Source organism: Girardinichthys multiradiatus, chromosome 11, assembly GCF_021462225.1.
Source record: "Girardinichthys multiradiatus isolate DD_20200921_A chromosome 11, DD_fGirMul_XY1, whole genome shotgun sequence".
NCBI lineage: Eukaryota > Metazoa > Chordata > Actinopteri > Cyprinodontiformes > Goodeidae > Girardinichthys > Girardinichthys multiradiatus.
The window spans coordinates 29,940,670-29,965,255 of record NC_061804.1 but is presented as its reverse complement, the minus strand read 5'-3'; the positions used below and the strand labels follow the sequence as shown (position 1 = coordinate 29,965,255).

General features: G+C 38.5%; 1 protein-coding gene across 4 annotated transcripts; it reads left to right on the top strand.

Moving 5' to 3' along the window:
* The first annotated feature begins 219 nt into the window (after window positions 1-219).
* LOC124876712 (protocadherin alpha-C2-like) lies at window positions 220-11,432 on the top strand. Of its 4 annotated transcripts, none has more exons than XM_047379695.1 (3): window positions 220-2,773; window positions 4,141-4,177; window positions 6,025-11,432. In XM_047379695.1, the coding sequence occupies exons 1-2, from the start codon at window positions 350-352 to the stop codon at window positions 4,150-4,152; spliced, it is 2,436 nt and encodes an 811-aa protein (XP_047235651.1). In that variant the 5' UTR covers window positions 220-349; the 3' UTR covers window positions 4,153-4,177; window positions 6,025-11,432. The 4 variants fall into 4 exon arrangements, with proteins under 4 accessions (XP_047235651.1, XP_047235650.1, XP_047235649.1 ...); XM_047379694.1 differs by having other exon boundaries at window positions 6,022-11,432; XM_047379693.1 differs by lacking the exon at window positions 4,141-4,177.
* Window positions 11,433-24,586: the final 13,154 nt, after the last annotated feature.

Below are 24,586 nucleotides of genomic sequence, written 5' to 3'. Positions count from 1 at the left end.
GTTTTCCTAGTTAAGTAAAGTTTAAATAACTCAAAGTAAAACATTCCCAAAATAAATCATTTTAAAAAATGTTATTGAAACATATTTAATCTAAAAGTATTTTCATTTGAATAGAGCTATTTTTACATGGGCACTATTTAAAGTCACTGATGAAAAGCCCCTGAACCTTCAGGTTCTGTGTTACGCCCCTGCTTTTGCTGTCAGAGCGCACGCCGCTCCTCCAGCAGCTCCATACCTCAGATGGCCTGCTGCAGCGCCTGCTACAACTCGTGGAGGATGTCCCCGGCGCTCTTTCACATGAAGAAATCCCACTCGTAAGAACAGATTGTGACCCTTATCTTTTATATCAATGATTACAATGGCGTTTAATTGTGCACTTTTACGGACACGTTCGTTCGTGGCTGTTTTCACGTTTATCGCGCTGTGGGGATTTGCGTTCTCCATCACCCGCTACTCCATACCGGAGGAAATGGAAGAGGGCTCCTTTGTTGCCAATCTAGCCACAGATCTTGGTCTGGACGTTCGCAGCTTGCTGGAGCGCAACGCAAAACTCGATGTCATTCACAGCAAAAATTACCTTGACATTAACAAAGACACGGGGGAGCTTATCATCCGCGAAAGGATGGACCGGGAGAGCATATGCATGACTAAAACAACCTCATGCTTTCTAAAAATGGATGTCATACTTTCCAATCCCGTTCGCATTTTCAACATTGAGCTGGAAATCTTGGACATCAACGACAACGCGCCCGTTTTTCGGAGGAAGACAATGCACCTGGACGTGTCAGAGACAACCCCTCCCGGGGAGAGATTCTCCCTGACCAACGCCGTGGATGCAGATGTGGGGGCGAATTCAGTCAAGACCTACTATCTCAGCGAAAGCAGATACTTTAGCATTAGCATCCAAACGGGCAGCGATGGCTCCAAATACGTTGATCTAGTGCTCAGTGGTCAATTGGACAGGGAGGAGCACGCAGTTCATAATTTGATTTTAACAGCTGTGGATGGAGGGGTGCCTGCCCGCTCCGGCACCGCCAGCATCATTATTAATGTACTGGATATCAATGACAACGCACCCACGTTCAGTCAATCAGTTTTTGCCGTTAATGTTTCTGAGAACTCTCCAGTGGGGACGGTGGTTATGACCTTAAATGCAACTGATTTAGATGAAGGCACAAATGCAAAGTTGATATACTCGTATACGCTGTACACCTCAGAGAAGACACAGGAGCTCTTCTCCCTAGATCCAAATTCAGGTGAGATCAGAGTAAAGGCAGTGATCGATTATGAAGAGAGTCAAAGTTTTGAGATGCACATTCAGGCTCAGGACAGAGGGGCAAACCCACTGTCGGGACACTGTAAAGTGATGGTTTTCATCACAGACCTGAACGATAACCACCCAGAAGTGACCATCAAGTCCCTGAAGAGATCAGTGGCTGAAGATGTCTCTGTAGGGACGCTGATTGCCGTGGTCAGCGTCACTGATAGAGATTCTGGAGTCAATGGTGAAGTAGACCTCATCCTGAAGCAGCAAGAAGCCTTACCCTTTCTTTTAAACAAATCCTCAGAGGGCTACTTTGAGCTGCTGGTGTCAAAGCCGCTGGACAGAGAGGTCAAAGGCAAATATGACATCAAACTAATTGTGACAGATAGAGGTATTCCGGCCTTATCTGAAAACGAAACCATCACCTTGGAAATCCTAGATGTTAATGACAATGAACCCTTGTTCTCTCAGTCCTTCTACACTATCCATGTTGTGGAGAATAATCCACCCGGAGCGTTATTGACATCCCTAAGTGCGCATGACCCAGATTTGAATGAGAACCAGTACTTGGTTTATTTCATAATGGAGAAAGAAATAGTTAACATCTCTATGTCCATGCTTTTTTCCATCAATCCTGAGAACGGGGATCTTTATGGCCTAAAGACCTTTGACTATGAGAGAGAAAAGGAGTTCTTGTTTCACATTGAGGCTAGGGACTCTGGTGTTCCCCCGCTGAGCAGCAATGTGACGGTTCACATTGTCATTCTGGACCAAAATGACAACACTCCCCTCATTGTATCACCATGGCGGGCGCACGGTTCCGTTGTTGAGGAGGTCATACCGAGGTCCACAGAAAAAGGACACTTGGTGACCAAAGTGGTTGCCATTGATGCAGACTCTGACCAGAATGCCAGGGTCACCTACCAGTTACTGCAGATCAGTGACTCAACCCTCTTCAGCCTGGATCAGTACAACGGTGAGATCCGAACAACTAGGATGTTCAGCTACCGAGACCCAAGACAGCAGAGGCTGGTAGTTGTTGCCAAAGACAATGGACAACCTGCTCTGTCTGCCACCGTTACTATAAAGATATCAACAGTGGAACATGCCATGACCTTCTTAGAGACAACAGAGTTACCATTAGAATATGAAGTCTTCACTAATCTAAACTTGTACCTTGTAATTGGTTTGGGAGCTGTGTCCTTTATGCTGTTGATAACCATCTTGGTTATTATTGTCCTGAAATGTCAAAAACCAAAGCCAAAGGCCATCAAGATGCCCCCAGTCAACAGAAACAGCTTGATCAGCCAGAGAAGCTCCACCATTGCAGATTCCACTCTGATCTCCAGTGATGCCTATTGGTATAGCTTGTTCCTTGCAGAAACCAGGAAGGGCAAGGTGGTGGTGAGACAACCCATAATTCCCAAAGGAGCTGGATATTTTGTATCCAGCATACCAAGGAGCATAGGCACAAGTGAAACGTCAGACTCCAGAGCATCCACACTGGAGGTATGTTGAATTGGTACTTAGCCTTTGATATCACTGGTCATTGATCCAGCTTACTTACTGTTATATAAAATGTTCTTACTTGTATTTTTTCTCCTGGAATGAAAATACATTCTTTGTTTTATAATATTGTTGTAGAGGTTTGTTAGTACCTTTGAAAAACAGGGTTGCAGCGATATATTCTATTCCCTGTACAGCTCACTGAGTTGGGATCATCTCATTTGCTATTCAAGTTGTGCAACAGAATCATTTCTTCTTCATTTTGTATTTCTTAAGACTGAAAATTACTTGGGAATATGGAGTTTTTTGAATCAAATAATACTAAGATGTCTCTGAGATGGTGATCATACTGTGAAATGGTTATACTGCTGCAACTTTACTACAATTTGCAAGCTAAAAATAACTTTTAAAGCTCTTAGTTTCAGAATCCAGAGTTCCCATGCAGTTTTAAAAAGAAGGATTTTCCAGGGCTGAATAAGCATGGGAAGATGAATGGATGGATCCATTCATCTATCTATTGATCAGAGTATCTGTCTATCAGTTCATCCCTCCTTTGATCTGAACATCCATCTGTCTTTCCATCCATCCATCCATCCCTGAAATCTCAGACTTTTGTTTTGAAAGTCTGTATTTTTTAATCAAATAGCGTGGCTGTCATATATTACTCATTGAAGATTGTCATAACCTTCCATTTTTTTTAAATTGCACTACAAAGCTGTTAAAGTACAGTGCGAAAAGTAATGCACATAGTCAAAGTTCGCTCCACCCTTACATTGAAATGCATGTATAATATCAAAAATATTGAGCATATTTTGTTAGAAATACAGTTAAAGTAAAGGAGTCCTCCTAAGTTTGATTAAATATAGATCAGTAGATCAAACTATCAGCATTTTATCCATAATTAGTCCAAGATTCCCACCCCCTCTACCTCCCAAATCTGCAAGTGTTTGATGTCTTATGCGGTATGTAGGTCATGTATTGCAGATACATAACACACAATTGCAGCATGAGTAGTAGGCGTATGAGGGGGAGCTCTACAAAGAAGCCCAGAGTTGGAGGGGGTTCTCTACAAGGACAACAGATAGCGCTGCATTAAATGAGATCCGTTATAAATCTCAAGCAGGACACCGGTGCACAGAAGACTGCCATCAGGGTGTATGTGCTGAGAATGATCCAGATGTTGTTTGTTTTTCCTACAGCTGGTCCCACAAAGCAAACTAAATCAAGCTATGCACTGAAAGAATCAACAATATAAATATGCATGCACAGGTGCATATGAAGGGAGAAATGCAGCTGTGTATAATGTATCTGTATCGTGCATTTGGGTGTCACACATCCCACTGAATTTGTTTTTTCTTTCTGTTCTTAAGTACTCAAAATGAAAGGAAGTCCATTCTACAACTGGAGGTATGCTGTGTGCTAACTACAATTTGTAGAGCCACTATTATTTTATAGACATTCACAATCCTTTTCTATTTGATATGCATTCTTGGTTAGACAAAAAAATGAAAATAAATAAAGTGCCATAGTTTAATTTGCAAATATTTTGTTAAATCATTATTTGCCAACACAATTTCCCGATTAAATAGAAGAATCTAATATTTCTGCTTATGTTTAGTCAAATGTCCCTCACAAATACAATAATCTGTTCCAATCTAATTCTGACATGAGCACTACGATGGGAATTGGCTTGTCTATCAAGTGAGAAACCAGCTTATATTGAGAACTGAGATTAGACTAAAATTGACTGCTGGTCAGATTTGTGTTGTGCACATCTCTCTGTAATGGCACTGACTGAAAAAAATATTAAGTACTGAATTGTCTCAACAGCTTGTCACAATAAAGGTCATCTGTACATTTAAACAAGACCTGTTAAACCATGTTTCAAATGTGTAACAAATGCAACATAGACACAATTTTGAATCTGATAAAGATCATTTGAGTGCTTGTAATGGAGTTGGGCAGTATCAATATTTTAATAACATTAATCTACCTCAAAATGTAGCATGGCATACTGTATTACAATCTGGCAAGAAAGGCTTAGGATGTTATTGTATAACTCCACAAAGTTTAGTGCATTTTAAGGGATTATAATAGTTTTTATTTAAGATTAAATTCAGCTGAAAAAATTGATGTATAAATTATGGCCTAAAGGTTCACGATGATGTGCTTGTGTACACAGAGGCTCAGGTCAGATGTCTGTCATGTTAAATCACAGGTTCTATAGTGTCCAGTCAGCTCCACTTCTGCTTTTTATTTTCTATTGTCTGTACTGCAGCATACATTGTACCTGATTTTGTTTTAAAAGATTTAACATACTGCCCAACCTTACGGTAGAATTGCAACTAATCATTATTTTTGGTAGTCAACTAATTTGTCCATATATTTCAGGTAGTAAATTAGTCAGTGACTATTTCAATTCATTTCTGTTTTCTGTGGAAATATCTTATGTATCAAAGTAGGAAGGGATGAAATAACTTTCCAATTGGGGTTCAAATTTAAGCGACAATTTCACCTTGCGATTAAAAAGTTGTGAATGCCATGCTCTGGTTTTAATAATTGAAACTCAAGAGAAAAACACATTAGTGGCGTGTAAAATTGTTTACAAATATGACACTATTATTTATACCTTACACTGGAGTCAGTGTGGGATTGTGGACAATTTTTTATAGTTGCTGGCAGTTATATAGACCAGTTATCCAGACTTAGCTTTGTTTTGGTAATCTTGTAAGCAAGTTATGTTGTTAAACAGTAGGCATCAGAATCTAATGTCCTTTCAGGCACAAATGTCACCATACCTTATTCAGCATTAAAAATAGTATTTCAAACAATACTGCTGCTATTTTTGCATGTTGCGGTTTATGGTATAGCACCCAATCCTAGTTTGCAATCTTGAGTCCAGAATTAGATGTAGTGATGCCTGCTTGTGCATGCTTGAATAGCATCCCCTGTGTACTAATTGAAAAATAGCTGTAGTATTTGTCTTTCTTATTTGTACTAGTGATTTTGAGAAACTTTTAATAATATTACCTCTAATTAAAAAAAAACAAAAAAAACTGATCATTTAAATAATTTAAATAAGGAAGCAAATCATTGATCTCCTATGTAATTCTAAATGACCCTTAAGTCCAATGGCATGGTGGCGGTAACCAGTGACAATCCACTGTTGCATGAGTGAGGAGTTTCTAAAACTATATATTGAGACTGACTTGGTTTCTAGACTAATTTCATGTTTTTTTTTTTCCCCTCAGCAGGAGTCCAGAAGAGAGCTGTAGTGATGTAATCATCTTTTCACTGGAGTCTCTGGCCGAAACTTTCCAGGGACTTGCAAAGAAGATATAAAGCGCTCTTCTGCCTTCAGTTCCTCTGCTCCATAATTTCCCCTGTTTCCATTAATCCCACACACCAACATGAATTAGTAATTACCTCAGCCTTCTACCAATGTTTTTGCTTTTATGTATAAATTCTTTCTCTAACTAGCATTTGGACAAACCATTTACAGCAGGATGCCTGGACTTTACTACAAAAGGCCTCATGTAGTGCATCATGAATTTCCCACTGGATAAATTTGCCTTTTTTCTCCAGGGATTACAGTGTGCTACACTTTTAGAAGCCAATAGTCCAAAACTTACCTACGTTGCCATAATGTAACTTTTTGAATGCTGGAGCTTGAAACACGCCTAATTATAAATATACAAAGGAATCAGGGTGAAAATGCTTCCATCTGGTAAATCCATTATTGTAGCTGGTTACAACATTGATTCAGGCCTGAAACTAGGTGTTTTTGTCCTATTTTGTATGGAGAATCTTTCAGTTTCATAAGGTTCAAACTTTTACCTAGTCTTAATCAATGATTCAGTTATCGGTCTTTTTCTATACAATGTTTGTTGTGGTTGCCAAGTTCTGAATGTTTAAAAAATGACAAAAAAGAATGAAAGAAAACAGTTAAGTGTAAAAAAAAAAGCCCAACAACTTTCTCTTCTTATTTTTTGATTGTAGTTAAGTATATGGGATTAGGTATAAGGTTAGAGAAGATAAAAGGCTAACCAACAATAGACGTGCAATTGGTGCATACATTTCTGGTAAGAAGTGTACATCTGCTCATCATCATACCTTAGATGTTAATGTTTGGGTTTTATTTATTTGAACTTTTATTTTCAAGTGATGACATGACAGCAATTGGGTTCAGAAATTAGAATTCACTGTGGGAGTTCTCTTATCCACACATGGATAAGATTTGGCTAAAATATACACATACATCTCCACGTATATTTTTTTATAAATGTCCACCAGCAAGTTTCAGAGAAAACTAATTTTCATAGTGATGAACAATGTCCTGGAAACACCAAAAACCAATCACTGTCCTAACAACTCTTCCTGGAAGAAATGGTATAGCTTGTGTAAATAGGTTGTTTTTTTTGGCACAATCCAAAAATATTCAACAGAGCTTAAGTGTGGGTTAGTAATGTTATTCTGCGTTATCCATTTCAAAATCGGTTTTGATCTGTGTTAGGGATTGCTGTCTTGTTGGAAAGCCAAATTGAGTCTGAAGCTACAACAGTGTAGCTATTGATTTGAAGTGTAGTTGAACATCTTGAAGGCATGCTGCTGTTTTAATTAATTTTCCTACTTTGTCTAATGCATCAATACTATTGGCAGTGAAACCGATCCTAAGCATGGTTCTACCACCACCATGCTTGACAGATGTTACAGTGTTCATAGTATTCAAAAGCTTAGCTTTTCTCCCAACATTATTTCTGTCATTGTAGCCTAATATATCAATCTTCCTCCACAAGGCTTTTGTCTTGTCCATGTGGGTAGATGCTAATTTTAGTCGTTCTTAAAGGTGTTATTTTTTGGAGCATAATGAAGCATGAATAATAGGCTTGAACATTGGGGGTTCTTGGGTTGCTCTTGAACATTCTAATCAATGTCCTTTCATCTGAAAATTGCAGTTTGAATCAGACTGTTAAAATTTGGAAGCAGTTGAGTGTTCGGGTGGGAACATGATCTCAAAAGCATCTTGAATGACCTTTTCAAATCCCTGAGCTCAAACCAATTTTATGAACTGAAAACTGGGTCTGTGCCAGACTATGAAAATAAAGAAGTTAAGGTGCAACATGCAAGGGGACATTTATCCAAATGTTAGTGGTGGTGTGTGTATATATTTGAGCTACATTTGTCATTTTTGCCCTGTGGGGAATAGCAAAAGTCAAAAATAAATTTGTGCTTCTGAATATTATATTAAAAAGTTGTTAAAGTTGTTTTTTTATATGATCATTCCAACTTTGAAAAATAAATGTTCAAATACATCATGAAGGTTCATATGAATGCCATGTGATGATTGCATGTAAACTTAACCATAACTGTATGTTGCAATGCAAAATCACATTTTTAAACAAAATCAAAAACTTTTATACGTACAATCAGCTCATCTCTTCTAGTTGAGGTGAGGTGTGTTGTCGGCCATTACATAGTTTTGCCAGAGGGAAGAGCTTCATTAATACATTATAACAAACAATGAACCATATTCTACAAAACCAACTTGACTGTTAATCAAATGTTTTCTTTCAAAGGTCATTGGAAGCTTTTTTATTATTTCTCCTAAAAAACTGGCAGTTAAAGTAAGAGCTGATTTTAATAATTATACAAGTAGAAAAAAGCAAGATGTATGAGATCAAAATCTAAAATAAAATGATAAATATGTTTAATAACCAGAGTAAAAATATAAGTAATAATCTTTGCCAGTGTAGAGGATCAGAGGTAGAGACAAGATGTTCTTTGATAAATATTCATGTTTTTTATATATTTTATGTAGTAACTTTTATTGCTGCTTTTGTGAGCTTCTTAAAGAACATTTTATGTTGCATATTTATAGTGTAGTGCGTTGTTTTAGTTGTGTACATAAAAAAAAAATGGAATAAGAAAACATTTTCTGACCTCAAACGTAGTGCTGTTGCACCGCTGTCAAGTCCATGACTTCACTTTCTCTGTAACAGGAATCCTATTAAGAGTGCTAATTAGGCTGCTAAATGATCAAATGCACTAGCTTGAGTTTGGGGATGCTGTATTAGGGAAGGAAAGAGAACACTGTGTTAATTAGAGCAACAGTATTCCTGTACTGCCTCTGCTGACAGTGCATAAAATGTATTAAGCAGATGACAGCAGTTTGAATTTGGGAAATGCACGGAATCTAAATGTGATCCCATGCAGCACTCTTGCGGTAATGCATTAAAGGAGGAATATTTCTGGATGTATCCGGCTTCATGCTCTGAGTCAGTGAAATGTTACCCTCCTTTTTCTTCTCTTTCAAGCTGCTCACCTTTGAAAGCATCTAGCTTGCTGTTTGTCAGACTGAACATGCCACATAATGAGGGATCTTTTGAGGTCAAGTGCATGTTAGATGTGCAATCAGTGACAGAACTGATTCCAACAGTGGTAATGCAGTTATTGGGTTGCTCATGTGATGGGTTTCTTGTGTGCCTTCTGCCTTGTAAAGGATGACTGTTGACAATTGAAAAAATATAATTTTGTGCACACTCAAACAAATTGCTGGGTTAAATATATATATATATATATGTGTGTTTATTTGCTGACCGGGTCGTTTGGTCAATCCTAGTTTGTGTTGATTTAACACAATTGAGTTGGATTTGACAAAGCATAATGAGTTAGGGTTTTAAACCAAAACGAATTATATTTAAGTGAAGATTTATGTGTTTATATTTAGTTTAATACTGCATTAAATAAAAATGATTAGATAGAAAATTCATCTTCCTTATAATATAAGCTGTGTAACTGGTGTTTTATTGACAAACAGCTGACTTTGGATAGCAAAACATGTACTCAATCTAACACAACAGAATACTGAGATTTTTGTTCTCAGAGCATCTTTGGTTTAAGCTCAAAACGTTTAACAATAAAAAAAAAATACGAGAGAAATTGCGAGAAAACCTCAAAGTTAGACCTTATGAACAATTCTGTGGCACAAGTACATTTATGGTGTACTTGTGCTTGCTACTTTGCAGGTAACAGGCTAATACTATCTTGAATGAACAAACTTCTTTTGAGTGAATTTAAGTCATTAACAGAACCCATTGCCATTAACATTATTATGCAGCATAAATGTACCATCTTACGAATTCTTATTTCTTCCTAAAAGAGAACTGTATTTAGTTTCACCCTAATTTTTGATCTAAGGTTAGGTCAGTACTACCAGACTTTTGTCCCAACAGCATAAAAGCCAAAATAAATAAATATGAAAATTACTATCTCTAAAACACATCATCATGTTAAGTAACAATTGCAAGACCATTTAAAGCAGAAATAAATATAGCTTGTAAGCCTAAGTTATGTTTATGACTAATTATTTTGGTCAAAGTGTCAATTTAACATAGCTGGACTTAGCTTGCGCTTGCACTAACAAATGGCTAATGTTTTATTAAGTTAAAAAAAACTTGTCCTTTAGTGGGAACTTAACGCATAAAAACAACTGCATTTATTTTGCAGCGTAGTTTTGCCAGGTTACTGTTTTGTATTTTGCTCTATAGAAGAGGATCATTGAAGTCTAATCACGCTCCAAAATGGCCGTCAGTTATAAATGATGAGGCTCCTTCTAGCCTCTTCAGAGACATAATTTTACACCCAGTGTTTAGTTAACCCACTGAACGTTTGTCCCAACACCATAAATCCAGCAATTTGAATAAAACTCAAAAACTAGATAAATTATGAAAAGTAATCCAACTAAAACAAGTAATATTGTGATAACACGATTGCACTAAAATGTAAAACATCAATAGATAAAGCATTTAAGCTTGTCTACATCGACTGAATGGTCAGTTCTTTGGTCAAAATGTGAAAGTTGAACATAACAAGCACTAGCTTAGGCTTTCTGAACTAACCTGTTTTCTAGTTTGAACTGGTTATTAACACAACTCAAAGACAAAGAGATTGTTTTACAGCATATTTTTTAGCATATTACCTTTTCTTATAAACTGTGGAAGTGGTTTAGTGAAGTTTGATTCGGTTCATGTAGTTCAAAATGCTGTCTGAAAAATTATGATTTATCTGTGTAGTTTCTTCTATAACCCAACTGAGTCACAGGTTTTGACCCAATGTTTAGTCAATATGATCCAGCTTCTGGCCTAGCAGAATAAACGCAGGACATGGGTAAATAACCCAGCGGTTTTTTTGTGTGTGTAGTATAATAAATTAGTTTTTCCCAGGTTACAGTATTTTGAGCTGCTTGTTGGATAGGGACTTTTAGACTCAGAATAGGGGTTCTGCTACGAACCAGTAGATGCATTAATTGTGCATTAAACTGCTTTATACTTTGTGTTTTTTTATACAACATACATTTTTGATATCATCTGTATTCACTGTGATTGAATGGCACAGGGGATGCTTGTGCTAATTGTAGTAGGCTATAAGCAAGTTATTTCTCTTTTTGTTTCGACAGCTACTTTGCCGGTCATACTGTACAGTAAGCTTCAACAGTTGTATCAAACACTCTCCAGTTTCATCCTGCTTAGCCAATCAAAGACAATATGAGTGAGAATGATCTTTGTTTACTTTTGTGTCTTGTTAATTAACCGATTTTGATGTTGCTTATTGGGTTTTAATGTAACGCCTGATCATGCTAGTTTGAATAAAGCTTTTTAATCCATCTCTTAGTTGTGTCTGTGATAAAAATGTATTACAGAAGTCATCAAAAATGACTTCTTAGATGTATCTACCCCTTCTCCCTAGCTATTTCTCTGAAATTCCCTTACAGACAGAGTTTGACCCAGTTTATTTTTACAACATTGTGTGCTAATTCTTAGAAGTTAAAAACTAAATAAAGGAGATTGGTCTACTGCTGAAATTTCAGAAGGAGACAAATAGCTTTTTCAGGATAACTGTATTTTTCAAGTCTGTTTTGTGTTAGCTGTGGCCATACCAGCCTTTTACTTTGCAGTCCTGCATTATAATGTGTTGATTTTATGGGATTTTTATGCCATCGAACTTTATCACAGTAACAGTATATGTCTCAGGATCAAAAATATTCTGACAGAAACAGTTTCTTGTAACAGTATTGATGGGTCATTCTAATACATGAAAATATTTTTGTCCAGACTTTGGCAACTTTGTTGCACTTGAATTTATGTAGGGGTGTCAGAGTAAAGGGGGCTGAGTACATATGCACGTCCCAGGTTTATGAATTGTCATTCCGTGAAACATTTGAAAACCATGTTTTATTTTCCTTCAACTTCACAATTATATGCTTCTTTTAACATAAGGACCTGAGAATTTCAAAGGGTTTGAAGAATTCTGCCAGGTGCTGTACATGAAGTCTAGTTGGAATGAACTTAATCAGTGACTTCTGTCGTAGCAAATATTGTGAAAATTTTTAAAAGCAACTCAGTTCAAAAATACTTTATTAATCCCAAAGGGAAATTAAATGTTGTTGTATCTCATATTATGAAGGTTTCTTCAAAGAGCCGTTGTAGATGCTGATGGCTGTGGGCAGGAAGGATCTCCTGTAGCTGTCTGTCTTACAGCAGATCTGAAGAAGCGTCTGACTGAAGACACTCTGTTGTTGTACAACAGTCTCATGAAGAAGATGCTCAGGGTTCTCCATAATGTTCTTCATTTTATGAAGCATCCTTCTTTGCACAATTACCTCCAGCCTTCTTTATTAGCTTGTTGAGCTTTCTTAAGTCCCTGGCTCTGATGCTGCTACCCCAGCAGATAATGGCAGAAGATCACACTCTCCACAACAGACTTATAGAAGATATGCATCTTGCTGCAAACACCAAAGGTCCTAAGCTTCCTCAAGAAGTACAATCTGCTTTGTCCCTTCTTGCAGACAGCTTCACAGTTGCCTCTCCAGTCTGTTGTCCAGGTGAACACTGAGGTATTTGTATTTCTCCACCACCTCAATTTCTTCTCCCATGATGGAAATAGTTTTTGACCTATTCATGTTTCTCTTTAAATCTACAATCATCTCCTTTGTTTTATTCACGTTCAAGATTAAATGATTGTTTCCACACCATGCCACAAAGCGGTCCACCTGTACTCATCTTCTTGTCCATCTGTGATCCACCACAGGACTGCAGAATCATCCGAATATTTCTGCAGATGACAGGAGTCTGTCTTGTACTGGACGTCTGAGGTGTACAGAGTGAGAAGGAATGGTGAGAGTACAGTCCCCTGTGGTGCTCCTGTGCTGCTGACTACCTGGTTAGACTCATAACCCTTCAGGCTCACAACCTGTGGTCTGTTTGTCAGGTAGTCTTTAATCCAGGAGATTATTGAGGCCTCCACCTGAGTCTCCAGGAGTTTCTGACAAAGCAAATCAGGTTGAATTGTGTTAAATACACTGGATAAATCACAGAACATGATCCTCACAGTGCTGCTGGCTTTGTGCAGACGACAAGGGGTATATGACAAAACTAATGCAATAATGCAAAACTATGATTAAAAAACTATGATCAAAAAATAAACTACATTTCAAAATGAAAAAGCAAAAGTTTTATCAAGTTAGTTGAGCAGGAAGCAAACATCAATCACTCTCACCACTCAGGTCCTTTGCAAAACTAAAAACTGCCACATCGTAGGCCTTGAGGTCCAGAACTTGGTTGTTCTTTAAGAGAATCCAAAGTAGGTCAGCAGAACTTAGCAGTGCACCAATGGCTAGAGACATGTGTGCTGAGTGTTACTGCCATCAGTTCTCTCCCCTGTGGGCTTGATTTTCAGAATAGGCAATGGCCCTGGTTCTAAAAGTGTTTCACAACCAAACTATGGAAGTAAAATTGTGCTTGTGATAACCTAAAGGAAGAAATGGATTGTTATTTTCTTTTTAAAAATGGTGTGGGCTGCATAAGATTTCTACAATTTTTATTCTTACATTCTCTTTAATATGTATTGTATACAGTAGTCCAGATGTCTCATTCATTTCCCTTCAGTCTTATTGACCCCTCTGGTAAATATGCATAAAAAGGCTTAAAGTAAATTCATCTTTTATTGCAAAATATCACACTTAAATTTGAAAAACATATATATTTTGATTACATTTGTTCAGTGTGGATAAATAATTTTCCAGATTAAGGAATAATTGTTTCATACATAACCACAATTGACACAATTCTTAGCACCCCTTTGCCAATACGATTGGACCTTTCCTGTAACTTTTAGCAAAGTGGGAGCATGCAAGAGGGATCTTTCACTCTAGATCATTCAGCGTCCTGGGGAGGGCCGTGCAGAGAACACTAAAGGGGGAGATGCTCATAGTAAAACAAGGGCACCGACAGCCTGATTCTAGGGCGGAATATTAGCAAGAATCTTACCCAGCTTTTACAGTTCAATGTACTATGATGTACTGCAAAATAGTAAATGTGATCATGTCATCTCTTATGAAATAACATTAAGTAACTAATAACTAAATAATTAATAAGGGCTTATGTGAATGCATGAATAAATAAATACATAAATAAATAAATCGCTTTTGACCAAAAGGGCACTTTTGGGCAAGGAGCAAAAGCAGCAGATGCTCCAGTTACCTGACACCAAAGTTTGATGCAGTTGTCTAATTTTGATGCAGTTCCAATTATTTAAAGCCTTTTAATTATTACTCCTACAGTAGAAAATGACAATTTTATAGGTGAATACATATTTTCAGCCATTTCCTGGCTTATGAGAAGCACCATATGTCAGAATGGATTGTTTCTTGTCTTAATGGCTATGAGAACTGAGGCTCTGTGTCACATCATATTTATAGCCAAGAAACATTCATAGATACTCTGTTGAGCCTAAGAAAAAAAACTAAAGTAGAAATTTCATCTACATTCAGTCTACATCTGTGATTAAATATTTTATAGCTTGATATATTCTTCCCACTGAATAGATTAATCCGAAATAAAGGTTGGTTTTAAAACATTTTCAATAGGAGACTATGCTAATACAGTAAACGATTAATTTCTGTTAGAGCCTTGAGGGTGCCAATAAGTGTGAAGGGTGCTATAAACAACACCTTTGAATTGTCTGCCTGTTTCTTTTCCTACCATAACCCATGGGTATTGTGTACAATTTTAATACTGTGCTTGCCTTAACAAGAGGGGGTATCTACAGTGCCTTGCGAAAGTACTCGGCCCCCTTGAACTGGTCAACCTCTTGCCACATTTCAGGCTTCAAACATAAAGATATCAAATTCAAATTTTTTTTTGTGAAGAATCAACAACAAGTGGGACACAATCGTGAAGTGGAATGACATTTATTAAATGTGTCAAACGTTTTTAACAAATAAAAAACGTGGGGCGTGCAATTTTATTCGGCCCCTTTGCGTTAATACTTTGTAGCGCCACCCTTTGCTGCAATCACAGCTGCAAGTCGCTTGGGGAATGTCTCTATCAGTTTTGCACATCAAGAGACTGAAATTCTTGCCCATTCTTCCTTGCAAAACAGCTCAAGTTCAGTGAGGTTGGATGGAGAGCGTTCGTGAACAGCAGTCTTTAGCTCTTTCCACAGATTCTCGATTGGATTCAGGTCTGGACTTTGACTTGGCCATTCCAACACCTGGATACGTTTATTTGTGAACCATTCCATTGTAGATTTGGCTTTATGTTTTGGATCATTGTCTTGTTGGAAGATAAATCTCCGTCCCAGTCTCAGGTCTCTTGCAGACTCCAACAGGTTTTCTTCCAGAATGGTCCTGTATTTGGACCCATCCATCTTCCCATCAATTGTGACCATCTTCCCTGTCCCTGCTGACGAAAAGCAGGCCCAAACCATGATGCTGCCACTACCATGTTTGACAGTGGGGATGGTGTGTTCAGGGTGATGAGCTGTGTTGCTTTTACGCCAAACATATCGTTTTGCATTGTGGCTAAACAGTTAAATTTTGGTTTCATCTGACCAGAGCACCTTCTTCCACATGTTTGGTGTGTCTCCCAGGTGGCTTGTGGCAAACTTTAAACGAGACCTTTTATGGATAACTTTGAGAAATGGCTTTCTTCTTGCCACTCTTCCATAAAGGCCAGATTTGTGCAGTGTACGACTGATTGTTGTCCTATGGACAGACTCTCCCACCTCAGCTGTAGATCTCTGCAGTTCATCCAGAGTGATCATGGGCCTCTTGGCTGCATCTCTGATCAGTCTTCTCCTTGTTCGAGATGAAAGTTTAGAGGGACGGCCGGGTTTTGGTAGATTTGCAGTGATCTGATACTCCTTCCATTTCAATATGATTGCTTGCACAGTGCTCCTTGGGATGTTTAAAGCTTGGGAAATCTTTTTGTATCCAAATCGAGCTTTAAACTTCTCCACAACAGTATCTCAGACCTGCCTGGTGTGTTCCTTGGTCTTCATGATGTTCTCTGCACTTTGAACAGAACCTTGAGGCTGTCATAGAGCAGGTGCATTTATACAGAGACTTGATTACACACAGGTGGATTCTATTCATCATCATCAGTCATTTGGGACAACATTGGATCATTCAGAGATCCTCACTGAACTTCTGGAGTGAGTTTGCTGCACTGAAAGTAAAGGGGCTGAATAATATTGCATGCCCCACTTTTCAGTGTTTTTATTTGTTAAAAACGTTTGACACATCCAATAAATTTCATTCCACATCATGATTGTGTCCCACTTGTTGATTCTTCACAAAAAATGTGAATTTTATATCTTTATCTTTGAAGCCTGAAATGTGACAAGAGGTTGATAAGTTCAAGGGGGACGAATACTTTCGCAAGGCACTGTATGAGATCACTGATGGTAAACTGCAGATGCAAACCACCAAAATTCCATATTAGTACAAAACATGATTCTCGTCATGACAAGATGTTGTCAAAAGGTGGATGAGTGAGCCATTTAATTCTTAAAAGCAATGGTGCAATGCTGTTATGTGTAGTTTTCAGGCTTCATCATAAATAATTTTGCATTATTTCGCCATCACAGGGAAAACTGCTTTTGTCTGCATGGAGCTAGATCTGCAGATTACAGTGTATTGATCCAGTAAGTGTTTTTAACTGCAGACTGCTGTTCTTTCCTGTTGAGTACTTAAATACAGTGTCCGAAGTAAAAAAAGTTTAAATGTGCCTAAGCATATTTTCAACCAATTACCGTACCTTGCAAAAGCATCCATACCCTAAATGTTACTTTACAACCACAAAATTAAACGTATTTCATTGGATATTTATGTGACAGACCAAAACAGAGCTGTATAAAGTACTCAAAAAAAACTAAGTAAAAGTACAAATACCTGAACGGAAAATTACTTGGGTAAAATTGAAAGTCACTGGTACAAAAAAGTATTTAAGTAAAAGTAAGATAATTGTTCACAATAATTGGGAAAGTAAAAGTAAAAATACTAAGTATTTTTGTACATAAAAAGAAGCAAGACAATCTGTTTACTTCACTTGGGTAAAAACAATGTAGGTAGAATTTGTGGAAAACTCAATTCAGCCCTAAGAAAACATGGTATTCAAACAGTACTGTTCATAAGAACTCAGAATAACACAAAAGCCATCATGTAGAATGACGTGCATCCACAACTGTGCTCTCTGCCTGAGAAGAGTTATTATACACCTCTGACCAAAACAAACTTTTGCATAATAGTGAAGTAGAATGAATAGAATAAATGGCTGACAAAATCTTTTATCAATAAAAATCTGAAGTGTATACAGCCCACTTTACCCTGGTACCCTTGCATAAAATTCTGTCAGTCAGTTCCTTTCAAGTAGCCACCTAATTAGTGATCAAAACCCATTTGTTTCTAAATTAATCTCAGCGTACTCATACTCGTACTCGTCGTCTTCCGCTTATCCAGGACCGGGTCGCGGGGGCAGCAGACTCAGCAGAGACGCCCAGACGTCCTTCTCCCCAGACACCTGCTCCAGCTCCTCAGGGGGGAGCCCAAGGCGTTCCAAGGCCAGCCGAGAGACATAGTCCCTCCAGCGTGTCCTGGGCCATCGCCAGGGCCTCCTTCCGGTGGGACGTGCCTGGAACACCTCCCGAGGAAGGCGTCCAGGAGGCATCCGGTATAGATGCCCGAGCCACCTCAACTGGCTCCTCTCGATGTGGAGGAGTAGCGGCTCTACTCCGAGCCCCTCCCGGATGGCCGAGCTCCTCACCCTATCTCTAAGGGAGTGCCCGGCCACCCTACGGAGGAAGCTCATTTCCGCCGCTTGTATCCGGGATCTCGTTCTTTCGGTCATGACCCAAAGTTCATGGCCATAGGTGAGTGTAGGAACGTAGACCGACCGGTAAATCGAGAGCTTCGCTTTTCGGCTCAGCTCTCTCTTCACCACAACGGACCGGCACAGCGCCCCCATTACTGTGGCAGCCGCACCGATCTGTCTGTCGATCTCCCGCTCCATTCTTCCCTCACTCGTGAACAAGACCCCGAGATACTTAAACTTCTCCACTTGAGGCAGGAACTCCCCTCCAACCTGAAGAGGACAAGCCACCCTTTTCCGGTCGAGAACCATGGCCTCGGACTTGAAGGAGCTGATCTTCATCAGCGTATCCAGCTGATCTCTGAAGCATTGAGAGATTTGTTAAAGAACATTAGTAAACAAACAGCATCATGAAGACAAGGAACACAGCACACGGATAGGTCACGGTTTAAAACAGGGTAAGGTTACAAATCATAATACCCGGACAGGATTATCTTATGGAGTACTGCTCTATCCACATCTGAAAATGAAACAATTATCACACAATTGCTAACCAAACAAGACATGACAGCTACATAAACTGACAGCATAAAGAAGGACAGCGGATGCAATCAAATAACCCATTGTAACTCTGGAGAATGTGTAGGGATCAACAACTAAGATGTGCAAATTAACATAACAGCTATTGGTCATGCACTCCAGAAATGTGCCTTCAATGACTTGGCAAAAAAGAAAAGAAATAATCAATAGAAAATCTAATTTGACAGTGTGTCATAAACCTTGTCTGAAATAACAAACGTGGAAAAAGGTGCTTTGGGAAGGTAAGACCAAAATTGGACTTTCTGGTCTAAATGTGAAGTGCTTCATGTAGTGGAAAATCATCATAAACATACAATGCCCACAGTGAAACATAGCAGTTGCTACATCATGCTGTGAGAATGTTTTTCTTCACCAAGAGCAGGGAACTTGTTCAGAATTGATGCCAAAATTGATAGAGTTAAATTCAATAGAATGGTTTCAAGCTGATAAAAAAGGCTGGCTCTGTTCTAGGGACTCCTCTGGAACCTCTGGAGATCATTGTGGAAAGACGAATTCTTCATTAAATGAAGAATATTATGGAGAACCCTGAGCATCCTCTTCATGAGACTGTCCTACAACAACAGAGTGTCTTCAGTCAGAGGCCTCTTCAGATCTGCTGTAAGACGGAGCGCAACAGGAGATCCTTCCTGCCCACAGCCATCAGCATCTACAACGGCTCTTTGAAGAAACCTTCATAATATGAGATACAACAACATTTAATTTCCCTTTGGGATTAATAAAGTATTTTTGTTTTGAATTGAATTGAATTGAATTGAATTAAGTCACATCTTATTCTTGTGTTAGAATGGCCCAGTCAAAGTCCACATCTAAGTCCAATTCAGAATACGTGGCAAGACTTTAAAAGTGATGTTAACAGGCTTTCTTCATCCAATCTGATTAAACCAAAGCTACTTTGTGAAGAAGAATGGACAAATTTGTCAGTGTCTAGATGTGCAAAGCTGGTAGAGACAAACCCTAAAGTTCTGTACCTCCAACCTCAGCAAAAGTTGCTTCCGCAAAGTATTAACTAAGAGGATCTGAATACAAGGGCACACCCCATTTTTCACCATTCATCATTTTTGCTTCCACTGCAAAGCTGAGGACTACTTATTGTTGGTCAATCAAATACAATTCTAAAAAACAAGCCGGTTGTATTGCGGTAAATTGTAGAAAGTTGAAGAGGTATGAATACTTTGGCAAGTTACCATAGATGCATCTGGTGTTGGATTTTTTTTTTTTATTGCCAAATAAAAGTTTTTGATCAATCATTGAGCAGCATTAGAATATGAATTGAAAACCCTATTTATTTTCTTGAATTGCCCTTTAGTCAATTTGAATGCACCTGCAGATGACAGCAGTCAGTTCTCCATTTATGCTTTTAGGCCCAAAGGGGAAGATAGAAAATGACTGGTTATAGTTCTTACCTGTCTAAAAGATATTGGGTTACTTTATTATTGTGAACCTTTCTACTTTCATTCATGGTGATGTGATTTTTATTACTTTTAAAACTGTGATTGCATTAGGTCATGTCAGGGCAGTGAGTACGCTTGCTCAGCGACTTCCAAAGCTAAGCTTCATTTAAAAATCTGTGTTGCGTTTAGAATTGCAACATCATCATTTAAAGTATCAGAGACGCTATCAAGCACTTGACCCATTTTCTGCAATCCTCTGGCCAGAGCCCATGCACAATGGGGTCAGGAGTCTTTTCACCTAGAGCTTTGGTTTGCATAACAGTCGGGGGGATAAACCAAGGAGCTTTCCGGCAAGTGTCTAGTGATGTGTGGCTCAAACAGCAGTCAAAGGGAAAAATTGATGCATCGTTCGTTTGAGTCTGAGATGGGGCTTTGTTGGAAAGATGAAACAGTCATAGCACTGCAGAGGGAATTGATATGAGCAGGTTGTCACTCCAATTTAGGGAAGCACACTGGACAAGACAGGAGTACAAATCTGTTACTGCATCTGTAAAATCTACCATAGGAAACTGAGGATAGCCACAGACAACATATGTCCGATTGACTTTATTTTACATTTGATGAAGCAAATCTTTCAATGGATAAATACCAATACTGTCTTCATTATTCAGATCTATGCTAAAACAACACATAGGCTTCATGTGTCAGGGCAATCCAGGGAGAGAAAATGAGGATCTGATAGCAGGTCTGTTAAAGTTGGGAAAAGTGAGAGTCTGACTTTTTCATGAGCGAGGCCAGTGGTAGGTTATTTATGTGCATGGTTGCCCTTGTCACTGCTGCACTAGTTTATGTCTGGTATTCTTTGCTGGTTAATTTAGATGATTTAGATTAATTATGTACCTTCAAAGTTATGGGGCAACGTGACCATCTTTGACAGGTTCCAAAGTTCCTACTATTTCCTTCTTATCTGTGTTGGCATTTTGAGTTGCATTTGACAACCAGTTAAAGACCTGGTAGTTCTGTTTAATACTGTAGGTGATTTACTCTTTACCCACTGAAATGTATCTTTCAAAGAAGAAGGTGACCCCAAAAGCAATATCGCATAATTTGCATTAAATGCAACTACAGACAATACTTCCCCAGACGTGTTGCTAAGTGGGTATATAAATAAATACGCCGTTGTGCGTGTGTCCGATTTAGAATGCTGGTCACAGCTTATGCATTCATGATGTTGCTGTTGTCATGGAAACACAATTCATATGCAACAAAAGAAAACAAAATGGTTTCTAGGACCAAGCAGGTGAACAAACAACAGCACATTGGAAAACACAGCCATATTTTAGCAAGCACTGCTTAATCCATCATCTGAAAATGAAGTATAGCACAACTTCATACCTAGCAACACATGGACAATCACCTAAACTGACAGCCTGGGCACATAGAGCATTAATTAGAGAATCAGCCAAAAGGTGTAAACTATTATCCACACACTATAAATGTGGCTTTTATGGAAGAGTTGCAAGAAGAAAGCCATTGCTGAACAAAAGCCATAAGAAGTCCCATTTGCAGTTTACCAAAAAAGCCATGTAGGAGACACAGAAAACACATGCAACAAGGTGAGCTGGTCAGATCAGGCCAAAATTGAACTTGCATGCAAAACAGTATGTGTGGTGCTCAACTGATGCTATACAAAGCCTCCAGTGCTCTAGACAAACAGGCCCACATCATCACACATCATCCATCATCCTTAAAAGTGGGTGGGAGATGATTTTTAACATATACTTTCCTGTTTCATGTCAGACCCACCTCAAGTATTTGTTGCTAAAAGTATCATATTTATTATTTTTAACATGCAGTTTTTCAACCCTGACAATTCTAAACTCTGGCACTATTCTGATATAAACTTACAGTTTATTTCATTTATTTGGTCTGATCTCACCTCTTTCTTTGTCCCATGTGTACAGCTGCAGCTCTGATGCTGCTACAGCTGGCAGGGCAGTGTGTCTCCATCACTGACTAAAGCTGCTTAAAAGACCCAGTCTGAATTAAGTGTTTGTAAACAGTAAAATAGTATTTCTGCCATCAGACTGGAGGTTACCACATTTTGAAGCTTTGAAGATCTTATGATGGCTGCAGTGTAGTTTATTGGTTCAAGCTGAGGCAGTATTGTGTGGAAGTAACATACTATATGGCAGCAGACTCAATTTATGTAATACACCCTCTACCTTAGAATTTAGTGGACCCAATGCCGACCAGAGCTGAAATAATTATTGAAAACATTAAAAATAACATCCTGGGGAAACAGGGTCATCATATATATAGTTGATAAAATGTCATGTGAATTGGGAATATTTTTCTTGTTCTGTGTAAATCATGATTTGCAGAAGAAAAGGAAACTTTGTAACAGTAGATGATCAAAAACTGTCATGGCTAAACATTCATAGCTTATTGACTGGAAGCATCAGGGTTTTCGCTCATGAAATGTGTTCATCCTGTGATCTGTCCTCCTTTAGGCTATGAGGAAGGCCTTACTGTACCAGCTGTTGTGACCGACTTTGCCTCTGTGTTTTGGATGGATTTCTCAGACGTTGGCCTTACTCTGACATGATGCACCCTGTCTTTTTTTATTTTCTTTATTTCAGCTGGGTTAGATGCTTAAAGCATGCTTTACAGCTACCATTTCTTCTTCCTGAACCAAAAGCTTTGTGTTTCATATTTTGTTGTATTTCTTCAGTTTCTTTTTTTGGCTAAGGAGGCTTGGGCTTTACCACAAACGCTTAGAACAACAAACCTAAACATGCACCAAGAGCTGTGTTGAAGTATTTTTGATCAAAGCATATTTGTATGTTAGAATGAATCAGTCTAATTCCAGACTTAAATTCAACTGGTAATCTGTGGCAAGACTTGAAAAGTGATATTTACAGACGCTCTCTGCAATCTGACTAAGCTTGAGCTTTACAACAAAAAGGGCAATAAATTTCAGTTTGTAAATGTATCAAGCTGGTAGGGAAATACTGCACAGGACCTGCAAAGTAAACAAAAAAAGGATGTAACACATTTAAAACCATCCCACGTTTCCTATTTCACAATTATTTATTTTTGTACATGTATCAAATAATATTGCACTGCAATGTGTTGAGGTTAAAGGCTGTAATTTTACATGACGTATAAATCTTCAAGGGGTGTGAATACATTTGCTAGGCCCTGCATGTTGAGTTCACTATGTTTCTCTAAAGGAGGAAATTAGGCTTGTGCTGGCTTCATGAGGTCCCCCCACGAGTTGCCTTCAAAACGGTTATGTGACCTGACAGCGTGAGGTCCGCTGCTGACAGTGATCCATGAGGAGGGAAGGTTGCGATTGTCAGGGCGATGTTGTCGTTCCCAAATGCTCGCCATGCGGTACGCCGCCTGCGCCGCTGAATAGCTACCGGCAAAATAACCGTTCTTGCGACTCAAGCGGAGGAAGACAAAGAACGACAAAAGCCAGATCCAGTCCCCAAACATGTGTCTGTGTCTGCAGACGCGTTTTCCCCCTTTCTGTAAAGACGGAGTGGGTGGGCTGCAGCAATAACAACACATTCCAATAGTTGGTTATTATCTCCATATTTATAATTCATTCATTAATGTTTTCAGACACGTGCTGCACGGGCAGATCTATTTTATAACCCAGCTGGTGTCACTGGGAGCACGTGTGTGTGAAAGCGATTGGTGCAATCATTGTAGTGCTTTCTTTTTGTTTTCTCTACCTCCATCCCTTTCTATCTCTCTCTGTTTTTTTTTTTTTTGGGGGGGGTTTATTTGGGATTTTTTTACTGGATATGTTGTTGGTCGTAGCTCTCAGAACCAGCATCGCAACGGAGGGATTAGAGAGGAGAGAAATGGGTGTGGATGGAGGACGAGAGCTGCGCCACCGCGGAGATGAGGAGAGGAGCTGGGGGTCTGAGCGCGCGCCAGGGTGGGATGCGCTCCTTCCTACGTCAAGTCGGCATCAGTAAACCACGCCACTTCCGCTTGAGTGCTCATATACTGTTTTAGACTTTGTTATACCCACACAGACTGCATTCATAAATTGTTAAATCCGTGTTTTATCTTATTTTATCAACTAGCAACACTATTAAATTGTTTTTGCTAAAAAGGTTTGAAAATAATGGTTTATTCAACTTTATCTTGTATGAGAAACCGGAGTTGATCAGTCCGTTAGAAATCAAATCATCCTACAACCCATGCATCTCACATCTTAAATTCTTAAATTCTAAAATTTTTCACTGTTTTGGGTGACTTTTTTTGCATATAGATAGGGAAACATAATATGTTTCTACAGAAAATACCGTGTTTAAGAGTACATTTTTAGTTATGATCCATTTTGGATTTTTATGCAGACAGGGCCTGAAAGACCTAACTATATTGTTAGTTTGAAAATATAAATAAACCTGTGTGGGCAGCCAGATCTTAAAATAATAATAATTTTAAAAAAGACGTGTTTATTTTAAGTCTTGTTTCTTTAGGGTTAAATTAAAGACTTCATGGACAATCATCTTAAGACTCTAAAACTGATAAAAAGAGAAAAAAGTGGTGGTTTTTTTTTTCGTTTTGTTTACTTTTTACCCATCTACAAGACTATAATAATAACAATAATCATATTAAATAGTAATAATAACAAAGCCTACGGTTTTACTTTG